General features: G+C 35.8%; 1 protein-coding gene across 3 annotated transcripts in view; it reads right to left on the bottom strand.

Moving 5' to 3' along the window:
• The window catches only part of IFIH1 (interferon induced with helicase C domain 1), a 50,022-nt gene that overhangs the window by 17,009 nt on the left and 17,982 nt on the right, over positions 1 to 15,031 (bottom strand). For all 3 annotated transcript variants that reach the window (XM_045830782.1, XM_045830789.1, XM_045830772.1), the window contains 2 exons: positions 9,077 to 9,181; positions 3,252 to 3,472 (listed from right to left, as the gene is read on the bottom strand). In XM_045830782.1, the coding sequence (XP_045686738.1) occupies positions 3,252 to 3,472; positions 9,077 to 9,181 (326 nt within the window). The remainder of the gene's footprint in view (positions 1 to 3,251; positions 3,473 to 9,076; positions 9,182 to 15,031) is intronic.

Below are 15,031 nucleotides of genomic sequence, written 5' to 3'. Positions count from 1 at the left end.
GCATCATAGCATCTGAAGGAACCTGAGATTTATCTCTCATGATGTTGAAGCCCTAGATAGGAAATAGAAAGTCTGGAAACACAGGTGGTGTTTTCATCTCTCCCTGCATTTGAAGGCAATAACTTTGGAAAGTATGGAGAAAGGGAGATGAAAGTAAGTGGTATTAGGGAACAGCATTTTTCCTTTCTAGATCAAGGGTTATAGTCACGTGTTCTTGAGCCAAACACAGAATGCAGGCTAGGTTATTTCCTGGGCCAGAGATTTCCAACTCAGTCAAAAATAATTAAAGCTAAAATGACTTTTAAATTCAAAGAAATGGGATAACAAAGTAAAAAAATATGACATAGATAGAAGAATCCGTGGAGGAATTTCTAGTAATTCTTAGAGAAAAATAGTAGAGAAGCAGATCAAGCATTAAATTCAGATCCTTAAATATCTACACAACAATGCAATTTATATGAATAATTAATGAGGATAACTTAACATGTAAACATGGCTGCACATTTGAATTCATAAGAATCACCTAGACCCATTGGGGTGGGAGATTTCTGACAAGAACTCAGCCCTGAGAGGACAAGTCCTCTTATTTTTACAAAAAGGAAGGTGCATTACATGCATACAAAAAACACAGGACCTGAAATCACCAATCTACATAATGATGTAAAGAAATAAACCTAAGTAGTTGTATTTAGGCTCAAAAATTAACTGCACAAACAGAACTTAAGAGGTCTAATTTAACAGGTTTTTCAAATGAACTTAGGCTTTTTAGGTTACAGCAAGAAGCAGATGAGTCTGGGGGTGACAAGGCAAACCCAGCCACGGGCTAAGTGTCACATCTAATCTCTCCTCGCCTCTATACTGTAGGACTCTATCTATAGTACTTTATTCAACACTGGACTCTGTGTTTTAAGAGGGTCTGAGATAACTATCTGGAAAAGTATGAGCACTCAGGATGATGGACAGTCTGGAAATCATATGATATGAAGAACAGTGAAAGGAACTGGGGGACTATGTATCCCAGGAATCAAAAAGAAAAATAATTTAGATGCTGCATAATGCTTGCTGCTAGAATGCTTGCTTCTCTATGTGGAGTGCTGTAATGAGACAAGAGATTTACAACTTGACTTACTCTTTATCATCACAGGGAAAAGAACTCTAACCAATGAGAGTGGCTTCCAGAGAAACAGATTTTGATGAATACATGTAAAGTTTTCTAACAGTGACAGCCATTCAAAGAATAGACCGAGCTGTCTAGTTAGAAGGGAGGCATCCTCGATATCAGAAGCTACTCAGCAGACATGAGAGAACCAGCTGGCAATGGACAAAAGCTGGATCTTGAAGGCATCCTTCAACTCTAATAGTCTATGACACTGTGACCTCATAAGGGAAGTGAAGGAAGCAGATGAATCAAAAATAACTCCTAGGTTTTGAGGCTCCAAGCTTTGGAGGAAGTGGTATAATGGAGAGCCAGATAAGCAGAAGAGGGGTTTGAGAATGTAGATGAGACTTCTGTTAAGCGAACGGCTAGAGTTCAAATGGTATTAAGCACATCAGCTTAAGTGGTTTTGAATCCAGTTAACTTTTGTTTTATTTTCTGGACCTGATGCTTATTACCTTGCTCCTTGGTTAATGAGTACAAAATTTCATTTCATTAATTATGAAGGTGAGGCAGAGGAGTGAAAGAAAGAACTAATATTCACTGAGTTATTCCTAGACCATAGCTAGATTATCTTGCTTAAACTTCTGAACAACTATACATGGTAGTATTATTTTATTCCTTTTACAGATGAGAAAACTAATGTGAGAAAAGTTTGTAATTTGTCCAGGGTCAAACACCTAAATTTATTGTAGGCCAAAAGATATCCTTAATAAAAGGAATATATGAAATGCTACATGAAAATTTTAATGTATCACCATTACCACAAAAGAAATAAAACTGTCCTAATAATGTACATCTAAGTATAAAGGAGAGGTCTTTAGGCTTAGCACATATATATGTGTGTGTGTATATATATGTGTGTGTGTATATATATATATATATATATATGTATGTATATATATGTATATGCATTTGTAATTACATGATGGAAATCATTCAGATCATGAATTCTGAGTATGCTTCTTTAGTCCTGAAAAACAGGTTGTGCCCTGTCTGGGTGGCTCTGCCAGATGAAGCATCATCCTGTAACCAAAACATTGCAGGTTCGCTCCCCAGTCAGGGCACATACCTGGGTTGCTGGGTTGATCCCTGCTCAGGGCGCGTGCAAGACTGATGTTTCCCTCTCACATCGATGTTTCTCTCTCTCGCTCTCACTCTCCCTTCCTCTCTCTTTAAAAAAATCAATAAACATATCCTCAGATGAGGATTAAAAGAAAAGCAGGTTGCAACTAAGAACTTCTATCATAATAGAAACCCAAAAGATACAGGAACATTGCATCATATATTGCTACATTTTCTGTAAAGGAATAACTGAGAATCTAGTTACCATAAGTAATGGGGAAAAAAAGACTTTCTGCTCATGGAACAGTATACTCAATTTTACTCCCTAAAATGTTAAAGATTAACATATTCAAACTTTATAAATGTGTAAATCAATAAACTCTCATCTATCTGAAAAAGCTCAAATAACTAGACTTTGTTTAAAATGAAGGAGACTTATACCTGTTTATGAAGATAGCTTTCAAATGCCCCAAAATAGGAATTATGAAAGAACACCTCAGTTGCATTTAATGATATGTATATCTTACAAATACCAAGTCTCTGAAAACTATCTATTTAACCTGATATAAATCAGCCAAATATTAATTTAATGTTTTCTTCCTCTTAAAACAAATTATATATATTTTGGTTAAAGAGCACTTGTCACCTTTGACTAAGAGCCAATGGTTAAAGAGACTCTAGAAGACAATATTAATCCTAGACTCTAGTGATATGTTGAGGTCATTTTTGTTCATATGCAATGAGAACTTAAATTAGCACCAGTTAACCTTAAAAAAATATGTGGGTAAATGTACTCTTTATAAATAAGGTACAGTTATTTGATTTAATTCGGTTTTATAGGGAAAAATCAATTGTATAGGCTAATAACTAAGATACTACATAAAGCTTGAAAAGCAAATATTTAAGATGAAATAAATTCCTTTGATATTTTTCACAAATCAAATCTGTGTGATCTATTGTTACAATTGTCACTATATAAATGCTTCAAAATAATAAAAGGAAAACAGACAACTATGTGCCGTTTGAGTACCTTATTGACAAGGACTATAACTTTTCCTGGTTTGGATGCTTTTTTCTTCTTGTCCAAATGATCCTTGGCAATGTAAACAGCCACTCTGGTTTTCCCACTCCCTGTAGGGAGGCATATTATGACATTCTTTCCCTCCAAGGCTGGTCGGGCAACTTCCATTTGGTAAGGCCTGAGATGCAGTTCTGGCTCAGGAGATGCTCTTGCTGCCTTTTCCTCTTCATCTGAAGGAAGTCAAAAGGAAGAAAAATAAGGGAAAAACATAAATAAAGGAATGAGCAATAAAATGACCAAGGCTAAGAAATCCTTGTCTGGAACATAGGTCTCTGTATTTAAATTGCTTTTCCCGTATGGTCCAAAGCAATTCATTTCCTATTTTCTGCACCAAATGGGTGTCAGCCCACTTTGTGTTTGCAGGATAAAACCCAGGAACTCGGTCATAGAAGAAGCCTGGGGGGTGGACAACATGTGGGAGTCTTTTCATAGAATGGGTGAAGCCAAGGGGAAAGTACAGAAAGGTACAAGATTGGCAGTTATAGTTCTTAATGCATCAGACTTTCCATTTCCTTGTTGGACCATTTCCATGTGTTTCTCTTAGCCCTTTCTCCTACAAATCAAGAGGAACTGGGTAAGCAGGAACCATCCGTCCTCCTTGTTCTGGATTCCCCCTACTTTTTATTGTAAAAAGATTTTATAGCTGATAACTACTCTCCTTCATTTGAAATACTTTGTCTAACAACAAAACACTGAAAGCATGCACACTGATCCATCCATCCATTTATCTATCTATCTGTCTATCTATCTATCTATCATCTGTCTATCATCTCAAATATCTAAAAATGGCAAAAAAAACCCACAAACAAACCCAGAAACATTTTTGTCTGGCTGGTGTAGCTCAGTGAATTGAGCACAGGCTGCGAACCAAAGGGTTGCCAGTTTGATTCCTAGTCACAACACATGCCTGGGTTGTGGGCCAGGTCCCCAGTGGGGGCCCCATGAGAGGCAACCACACATTGATGTTTCTCTCACTCTCTTGGAAAAAAAAGAAAAGGAAAGAAAAAAACAAACCACATTTGGCATTTGAACGAACCAGATTAAACAGAAGCAATATTTATAGACAAAGGGAAAAAAATCTTCCCATACCAGCCTTCAATTTATAGGCTTTCATACAATTAAAATAGGAAAAAAATTGTTCATTTAAACTGAATTGTGACTAATTTTGCCGTTTAGTTTTAAATTGTAATCTTTAGCACTTCCTCATATGTATGTCTCCACATAGTCACATTTTCCAGAAACTCAAAGCACAATTAAAAATATTCCCAATTACATAGATTTCTAAATTTAATATACCAGTAAAGTGAGTACTAACATACATTAATTTATAAACATTTGGATAAAATCATTATTGCACATCTTGGTTTGAATATCTTTTGTTTAGTAGTGACCATATTTATCTATATTAGCCAGGGGAAAAAGATATAAAAACGTATAACTTATCATGTGGAATGCAGTAAAATAAATATTATATCAGTTTAAAAGCCTAACTTATGCTTTATGTAATCATAGGAAAAAATGAAATGACAGCACTTATCAGTATTTCATTACACATGAAGTAAGTGTCCTTTCCCTTATCAAAGACCGCAATAAAACTAAGCTAACATGATCCCATTAACTTCAAAAAAGTTGCTGATGATTCCATTTCAGCAAAGGGATGATTCTATTTAACTGCGTTTTATCTTGTGATAGTACCATCTAAATAGGTAGGAAAATTCACACCAAATACCACTTAGGAAGAGTCATCTAGTGACCTGGCAGGAAATTTGCTTTTTGTATGGATAAGTAAACACAGATGCAATACATTTAAGTTACCATTGGATCAGCTGCTGATTCATTTAATATGATTCTCAGAAAAAGCTCATTCAAAATCACCAACATTTAAAAATATACAAGTTTTCTTTCTGTGCTTATTTTGAGTCTACATCAATTATAGCAATTCATCTTCTATTATATTTATGGAAGATTCAAATTTATTTAAGAATATCATTACTTCTCTTAAGTGGCTGTTATACATGATCAAAATCTTAATATCCCACCTATATTATGAGTATTTGTTACATGACCTTTCTAAAAAAGCCATAATATTTGTAAAGGAAAATATATTTTAAATTGCATTTAACAACATCCAGAAATTTACTTTGATAAATTACTCTGTGATAGAGCAAGTCTGTTAAAAGATATTAGTAAATTCTCCTCATTTAATTTAACTCTAGGTACATTTTTGCATAGATTTAAAAAAATAGTAATAAAATTCTGCTTTCTTCAAGATAGATGCATGTACTTTTAAAAAAACATCATTTCTCCTTTTGTTTTCATGTTTTTCAAGAGAAACTCAGATCAATTTCCAAAGGGTCTTTCCCAGGAATCTAAAACTAAGTCAAATGAGCAGAACATCAATATCACTTACACACATGCATAATGTACTAATAAATTAAAGACGTAGACTGTTGTACGGGTTATTGTGTACAAATTTAAGTTGGGAATGCAAGTCACGACATTTCACTGCCAGTTAACTAGTCATGTACTATCAATTCACTCTGCAGTAACTGTTTACTGGGCACCTATTATATTCACGTGTTCTCAAGAATACAGTTCTTCTCCTCAAGGAATTCAGAGTCTAGGGCACTGCACCACTGCACTAAAAACATCTGGCTATTAGAACAGTTCAATAATCTTCCACATTTTTGAGTCAAATCTAAGAAACTCGATGGGTGTCCCCAAGTTTAAAAGAGAAACACAGAGTGAATATGGAAAAAATTAGAGTTGGATTTATTGTGAGAATAGCATCCAAAGAAAAAGAGCTGGGTGAGTGCTAAATATTCAGCCTGATTCTTGCCTTATCACATCCTCTGACATAGGACTGGAAGAATTTATCCCCATAAGCAATGAAAAGAGAATTTTCTCTTTTCTGTCACCAGAAGGAGAGAACTGGACTGGTGTCAATGAGCCAGCAGCCAATTTCCTTTACAAAAAAAAATGTTTGGGTTGTGTTTGTTTATTGTTTGTTTCTTTTTGGCTCTCTTTGAAAAGCAAAATCAATTAAATGCAATAATGAAAATGGTGCTTTAAATATGTGTGGGCTTTGAATAACTTTGTGCCCTTCCCCTACAACAAACATTGATGAAAGATCTTCAAATTATACTATGCCATGTAAACGGTCAGAAAAATGAAATCAAATAGGGCTTAAATAATAACATTCTATTGGAACTACACCATGTGGCAAATTTCATTCTCACATTGATTTTGACAGCTGAGTTATTCTTGGAGAGAAAAGGTCTGTCACCGCATGTGTTTGAAATTGAAAAAGTACTCTTTTACCTATAGTATGTAACCACAAAAAATACACCACTCCAGCTGGACAAGTTTTAATGGGTATTACCTTGAAATCGTAAGGAAACACTTTCTACATACCAGGCCAATGTGTATTCCAAAAATTATGCTACTTTGTGGTAAGCAGTATATCTCTCTGAAAATGAGAAACAGAAAAACAAAAGTGCCCTCCATAGTATAATTAGAATATTTAAACTTTGAAAGCATCATTAATTATCTTTTACTGTGGCATAATACTTCACAAAGGATCCTAATGTTCTGGTGCTGGGTCATGTCCATGATCCTGATGGCCTACTATGTAACCTCTGAAGGAGGACAAAGGACGTATGGAATCACATCCCTGCAACGTCAGCCTCGAAGGTTAAAATATAATCCCAAATGCTGTAATGCTTTTCAGTGATTCAATATGTGTTTACCAATTAGTGATTCATCTAAACCTTTTAAAAAATTGATTTCCATTTCATCCTATATCATGTACCTAATGGAAAGGAATTCCATGATTTTATAATTTCAGAATTCTACTACTCACTATGCAAAGCAATTCTTTTCCCTAAGCACTGACCCATCTAAACATCAATACATAGCCTGTGAAAATGTGTTTGTCTTCACATGTATTTGCCTTTGAAAATGTATTTGCTTTTTAAAAGTAGGTTGCTTTTAGATTTATCACGTCTTTCATGCCACACTGAGGCCTGAAAATTAGTAAACAGTTACATTTGCTAGCATCTCAAAGCAGATAAAACACCCTGCACAGAGAGGACAGCCATTAAGTATCTATTGAATAAATGAATACTGTTGAAAAGCCCTTACGTGGGCAAACAAAAGTTAGGATGAAGTCCAGAAGCTTAAAACTACCCATAAAATGTTGCATATCAGCAAGAGTATATTTGAATTCTACAATCAATAGCATTTAATTAAACATTTATAACTGAATTAAATAACTATAACAAGCATAGAAAAAATAAATATAATACACAGAAATAGGCACATGGCAAGAACTTAATAAACACTGACTGAATTGAACAGAAAATGAATGAACCCCTCTTAGGTGGGGTTAATGTTATGGCTGACATTTGGTGAATTGGGTTTCCTCAAACCAACTCATTACAAGGGATATCAGAGTGTTATTGAGAGAAAGGACATTTAAACAAAAGAGATGATACACTCCAATTTGAAAGCTTTTATGGCAGGTAAACATCCTTATGTAAATTATTTTTACTCTTAAAGCCTATTGCAAATCTAAGTTTCTTTATTCTCTGAGAATGCAGGATAATCTGAAGTACACAATATTTTCTAAGGGTTTACCACAACTCAATTGCAAAACAAACAAAGACTAAAATAATTTGTTTCTTAATTTGCTAGTTTCCTATGAATTCTTAGTGGCCCACATTGTAAAGCACTTTTTTGTTTGTAAATTATTAATTTTAATTAAGATATATTTCAAACACAGACAAATACGGAAAGGTGTATAACAGACATCCAAGAACTAACTCATCCTCCATTTTTAAAAGATGGTAACACTTTAGCTCAGTGATAATAATGGAAATGCACATTCAAAGAACAAAAAGAAGCTCTTTGAAACTGATCAGACCAACAAAAGTTGGGAAATCTGATAACAGGAGGTATTGCTCAAGTGTACTGAGGCACTCTCATTTATTGCAGGTGGGCTATGTACCTAATGTGAAGACCAATTTGGAAAACACCTAGTGAAGTTCTCATTTAGTGAAAAAAATATTTTTGTAAACTCTATTCCTATGCGAGAGAAATTGGTACTCTTTAAGTGTACATGTAATTTCTAGTTCTTCATTCAAAGAGGGACTCAAAATTTTTATTTAAAATATATTTTGCCCTGGCTGGCATAGCTCAGTGGATTGAGTGTGGGCTGTGAACCAAAGTGTCACAGGTTCGATTCCCAGTCAGGGTACATGCCTAGGTTGCAGGCCATGACCCTCAGCAACCGCACATTGATGTTTCTCTCTCTCGCTCTCTCTCTCTCTCCCCCTCCCTCCCTTCCCCCTCTAAAAACAAACAAATAAATAAATAATCAATCTTATAGGAAATTTTAAAAAATAAAATAAATTTTAATTAAAAAAATTAGGGTTTGGAAAAAATGTACCAAATTGTATACAGAATTTAAAACAGTCAAATTAATTGAAACAGATTCCACAAATAAAGTAGATAATGTGGTTCTATGGAAGGTGGCATATGCCAGACCAGAAAGACATGCACTGGATTGAAATTAGAGTGCTTGATTCTAAGACTTCTGTAAGTTGTACTTTTAAAGGAAGTGAATGGCAAAGTTCCAAAACTGTTTCAACTGTAGAAAAGAATTGCTTTAATTGCATAAATACACTTGGGAGGGTAAGAACAGCCCCCATGCTTCCCACTATATGGCGTCTCATTTCACACTTTTTAAGGTTTACACAACAGTGAGGCAGTACCTGAATCACTTCCCATGGTGCCTGAATCACTGCCCATGTTGCTGTTATGTCCAAGACTTTCATCTAAGCAGTTGACACTTCCTTCTGCCAAACTTGTGTCTGATTCTGCAAAGGAAAACATTTTAAAATATTTTTAAAATATTTCCGAGGATAAACATATTTTAACTGCACACCTCTATAGCACACAGTACGTACAGTTCAGTACAAGTTGGGAAGGCACACCCACATAATTATGAATAAAAGGTAAGAGTTTCTGGCAAGCTACATTTACAAATTTCACTTTGAATGAGAAGTTGCCAGGTAGTGAATCAAATCCACAACCCTACTTACAGTACCACACATCCAACACAAGAGCTAATGCAAATTTGTAAGGACTTACGGCTTTTGTCATCCCTCCTTCATGTAAATTTTGTCCTGAAAAAGATCTAGTCTTGATAATGCCACTTAAAAACATATTATAAAAACTATTGAGTTATTTTCACATAAAATGGTAGTTGATGAATAAAGTAAAAAATTAATAAAGTACATTCATTTAATGGCTAGTTATTAAAACAGCAGTTCAGTAACAAAAAGAACTTTAAAATATTAAAAATTTGCTCAGGAAGAATATAATTGAAACCTGGCACTGCAATTGTGCTAGAGCTTATGTGAGGTTGTAAATATATTTTTTCTTCACTATAATGAAACTAAGCTTCTATCAAAGGGTTACAGTTAACGTGAGTAGCAAGGACACACTCTTCCTTCCCTTGTGATCCCAATTTTCTGTTTTTAGTACTCATTATCAATTCCTTTTGAAAATCTTTCCCTCCAGGGAAGACTTCCCTCCTTGCAGTTTATTTCCAAGGTTTTTTGCAATCCAGCCCTCAAGGATCAGAACTATTGCCAAACTGGTGACAATAAAGGGAAGATGGCTACAAATGCCGGGTTTGGAATAGGAAGGATCTGTGAAAACTGCTGTTGAGGTTGCTCTGTGTCTAACGTCCTCTCATTTAAAACGAGGCCAGTACAATCTACCTCCTCATATCGGGTAACCGCTGAATAACATTAGGTAAGATCAGCTCTAAGCACTTCGGCTTAATTACTGGTGGTTGGAAAATGAGATAAAATTCAAGTATTTGGTGTATTTCCAGGGTAAGAGTTTATTTTATAATGTTCTTCTTACCATTAATAACATTTCATAATACTTATACTTGTTAGATGACTATTAGTTCGTGCTAAAGCTGCCAGACACGCTAAATAAATTACATTAAAGTAGCCTTTAGCCCTTGAAAACTAGTCTGGGTGTCACACATTTAGGCTGGAAATAGAAATGGGTGAAAAACAGGCACATAGTATGTTGTCAATAAAATTCCTCTGGAAAGAGTTAACATACAACTCCCTGAAACTACAAGTCTCTTCAGTCAGTTACATTTTACAGTCAGGTGCATTGAGGTATAATTTACACCTTGTAAATTACTCTTTGCAGGTGTAGAGTTTGATGAGTTTGATAAACGCATACAGTTTGTCACCACCGTTAACAACCAAGATTTTTCCTTCACTGTAAAGCCCCCTCACCCCACTTCATAGTCAGGTACCTCCTGCTGTCCCCCAGCAGTCACAGACTTGGTTTGTCCCCATCCTTTCGTCTCTTCCAGAATGTCAGATAAATAGATTTATGCAGCATATAGCCTTTCTGTTTGGTTTCTTTAACTTAGCAGAGGCAGTTTGAGATGCATCCACGTGCTGCTTATGTCAGTAATTTGCCCCTCTTTACTGCCGACTAGTATTCCGCTGAGCATCTGTGACATCTGTGACCTCTCCCTGGAAACCTGGATAAGACTATTTAGCTTAGAAAATGTGGAATTACAGCTGAGGCCAATTAAAATGTGAGATATCATTCTTGATAGGTAAAAGCAAGCTAATAAGAAATTTGTAGGAAAATTCTCAATAGACAGACATACTGTTTAAATACATTAGCACAACATAAATATACTAATGTGAAAATACTGTGCTTATCAGTTGTCGTAGATTAGCTCTAAAACTCAGATTTGAGGAATCCCTTATGATCACACGGGAAAACCTGTACATCTCACTGAGAGAGTTTAAATATGGCACTTTGAATTCCCAGAGGTATGCCTTGTTAGAAGCTCAGAGGCGAGTGTGGGATAGAACTGTCAAGTAGAAGAGTGTTTTGGGCAGATGTACTGATGAAAAGAGAATATGATTTGTAAGAAAAAGTAAGGTGAAAAATGAAATGGGGAAAATGTCAGTATAAGGATAATTCTCGATCTTAGAAGTAGAGACCCAGGTTTTGAGGCAAAAAATTAAATTTTGACATGGTTTTCATTTGTTGTATTGAATGTGGTACTGAGGAATGAAAACAATACCACAAATACAGAGAAATACTTACCAATATTAGCTAAAATAAAACACTGTATCTTTAACTTTCCAACTAAGTGTAATTCAAACAGAAATTACATTTGATTTCCATTTCATTTTGTAATCACTAGCAGTTAAACCATCACCTTCAATCTGCTCCGTGTAAGTGTAAAGTCAAGATTTTCCCCAAGCTTTGTTCTAACACACATATGATATGGAGAACCTATTTAATGCAATGTACACAAATAATTAATGACTATTAAAGAAAGCTGCTGCCAAAATAGGGTATTATTAATTAAGTTCGTTATTGGGGTTATTTTCATCTAAAAACTAAATCTACAATGTGTCACTGAGCACTGTGCTCTCACCGACATAATGTAAATTACATTTAAACCCTCAGCATCCTGTGTGGTAGATACCCATTATCGCCTCCGTTTTACGGGTGAGAAGCCACAGGTCAGAGAGGTGAAATCGTTTATCCAGATCACACAGCTAGAGCAGGGCAGAGCTGGAAGCCCCCAGTTTCTGAGCCTCCATCCCGTTCCAGAGCCTGTCACCCTGCATTGTGCCTGGCTGAGGCTCTGTGAACCAGCAAACAAGCCTGTATCCACACTTCTGATAAAAATAAAGGTTTTTAAAGTATCTAGACATTTTCATTGTAATGTCAGATTTTCAATCAATTTGAAACAGCTTGTCTTTTTTTAATTTCATGTCTAGTTTTTATTCTGAAATGTAAAGCTCTTTTGAATTAAAGTACAGTTGACATACAACATTACATTAGTTGCAGGTGTAGAACACAGTGAGATTCCACATCTATATGCCTTACAAAGGGATCACCACACACAGCTTGTCTTTGCAAGAAACAAAGTTAGACAGATTGTTTTTCGTTGCTAATATTTCTGATTTCATCCATAGACTTTAGTTAACTTTAATTTAAACATCCCATTTAAGGTTATGAAACATTTTTCCCGCACACAAATAAAAGAATATTTCTATCCTGTTGACAAAATTAATTGCAATAATTTCTGCTAGAGATCATTATGAAAGTGGATGTATTTGCCATTTCAAGGATATAGAAATTTCCAGTTTCTCAACTTGAAAATAGTTTTGTTTCCTAGACAGCAATTTCTTCTGCACTCAATATATCTTTTATTTCACAGAAATGTAAGTACTATAGATAATACTTTTAATAATAAAAGAAAATATATTATAAGGTATTTACCATAACATTGAGACTGTCTTTCCCAGAGCTTTTCTTCCTGCATTCATTTTTAAAAATCATGTTTCACACACACACACACACACACACACCCCGAAAAGCCAGACTGAGAAAGTGTTTATGTGATGCCAAAATTAAACCAACCTATTGAGTTCATAAGCCAAAAACTCCTGTAACTGACTATATAGAATTATCTTCCTTCACTGTTTATACTTTTTACAGTAGGTCAATCTGAACTTACATCCTAATGAAAAAGTCCTGTGTCTATGATTTAAAAAGAGATCAGATAAAATAGCATCCATGGGAGACTGGGTGTCACCCTGAAGGCAACACGTGCTGTGGAGTCAGCCTGACTGGTCTCCGGATCCATGCTCACAAGTGATGTAACCTTTTTAAAAGATCTTTAATATACACAGTATTTTCTACTTTCTCATTTGTTGTGAGAATGATTCTTTTAGATGAAGGAAATGAATCATGAAGATAAACAAATCTTGACTTCTCATGAAGTTGCAGCTTAAAGAGGCTTTGAATATTGACGTTTTATTACATAATACTTTTAGCTAACTTTTATATAGGTGTTATTTCCTCTATGAAAAATATCAAAGCTAGTTATGAAACAGATCAGAAAACCCTGGTTATTTCTGTTAAAGAAAATAAGTTATTCATATCAAATTCTATTGAAATGAAGAAAAATGATGCTCATGTAGTGAAGAGAGAGGATATTCTCTAATAATTTTGTAAACAACACACAGAAAAGAACAGCTTTGCTTATAAGGATAAGCCATGGGGGAAAAAAAAAGTCTCATTTTGCAACCACAACTTGAATATTTCAAGACAGAAATATTAACTGGAACCTGAGAAATTTCATATTTAACATCCTCTGGGCCTTAAATACTTTAAAATATTTTAAAACTATTTAGAAACCAAAAATATTGAAGTTTAAAAAAATTTAAATAAAAATCTCTTGAAGGCCTTTGTAGACCTATTTCAATGTAAAGTCTGCCCTCTGCTGGAAAATGCTATTATAACAATTAGTTGATAAATTACATTGCTTTTTTTCAACGTAAAGCCTAAGTAAGCTTCATTCCTTAAGATACAAATTAGTTCTTACTTCTATTTCTGCCAGGTCATGTCCCTCCTCTTTTCAGCCTGGATGTATTTCCTAGCTCAGAGAATATTCCTTCTTTCTTACCTCTGGCCTCAGGCTGTGGAGCAGTCTGCTTGCTGGAACGTGGTTTTACATCAGGGCAGGAAGCAGTGCAAGGGGCCCTGTGCCTACGGAGAAGGAAGGGCGCCAATAGGTCCTGTCCTCCCAAGAGGCCGTGCTGATGGGGTCTGCAAATACTCTAATTCCACTTGCCACAGTAACTTTATATTTACTCTAGTAGTTCTGACCTCACGCACTTCAGCTTCACCCCTTAAGCCACTCCCACCTTCGCTCCAGTTACACCATCTCCGAAGCCTAGGCTGTCGAAGGCGGCCCCTAAAACTGCCAGCACCCATGCAAGTGCGGGCACACACAAAGACGGCATGGACTTCTTGTGTACTTCACTTTCTACTAATAATACATACTTCCTTTTCTTTTGAAATAACTTAAATCTTTTTTGAGAGGAAATAGATGACTTTTATTTTCAGCTCCATGTATATGGATCTGTGCATGCGCGCGCGCACACACACACGCTCACATTTTGGTCTGTCAGATTTTGCTCTTCATGCCAGGGAACATGTGTTCCCACAGAATGGAGAGAAGCCACCTCCACCCACCTTGCATATTCTCTCCTGGATCCAAGCTTCTAGGAAATGAGTTTGGGGAGGGGGGGAGGGAAACTCTCCTAGAGCCACAGGCCCACATGGCTATCCATGACGCTCCTTGTTCAGAGCATTTATACAGCTGAAGTGTTTCTGTCAGAATTAAATTTGAATGTGTGTATGTATGTTGGCTTAAATTGTATCTCTACGCCCTTTGGCCTTTAGAGTTGAGTCTCAAAGGGAAAGACAGGTATTAAAGTACAGAGTTCTGGGGATAACCGTACCCACTAGAACAACCCATTTGCTCACTGCCAGTCAGTACCAGAGGCAAAAAGTCCTAGAGCAGAGTCACTTATGAGTGATATGTCAGATGACCACATGGAAAGTCTTGGCAATAACAAAGTTTAGGGGTGGCAAGATAGAAGATGAATCAGGAATGTCTTTAGCTGACAGGCACCCTTCAGGAGGAGGTGTACAAGCTAAGCAGACAGAAGCAGGCATAAGGAAAATATGTGAAGAGACACATTTAAGGGTGTCCTGATTAATGTTCAGAAGTCAGGCTCTTGGGGGAAAAGGTCACAATTAAAAAGTACCAATTTCCACAGTGTAAATGTTATCACCATGGCTGA

Source organism: Phyllostomus hastatus, unplaced genomic scaffold (genome assembly GCF_019186645.2).
Source record: "Phyllostomus hastatus isolate PE091 unplaced genomic scaffold, TTU_PhHast_1.1 phas_contig_1, whole genome shotgun sequence".
NCBI classification, from domain to species: Eukaryota; Metazoa; Chordata; class Mammalia; order Chiroptera; family Phyllostomidae; genus Phyllostomus; species Phyllostomus hastatus.
This window is presented reverse-complemented; position numbering and strand designations above follow the sequence as displayed.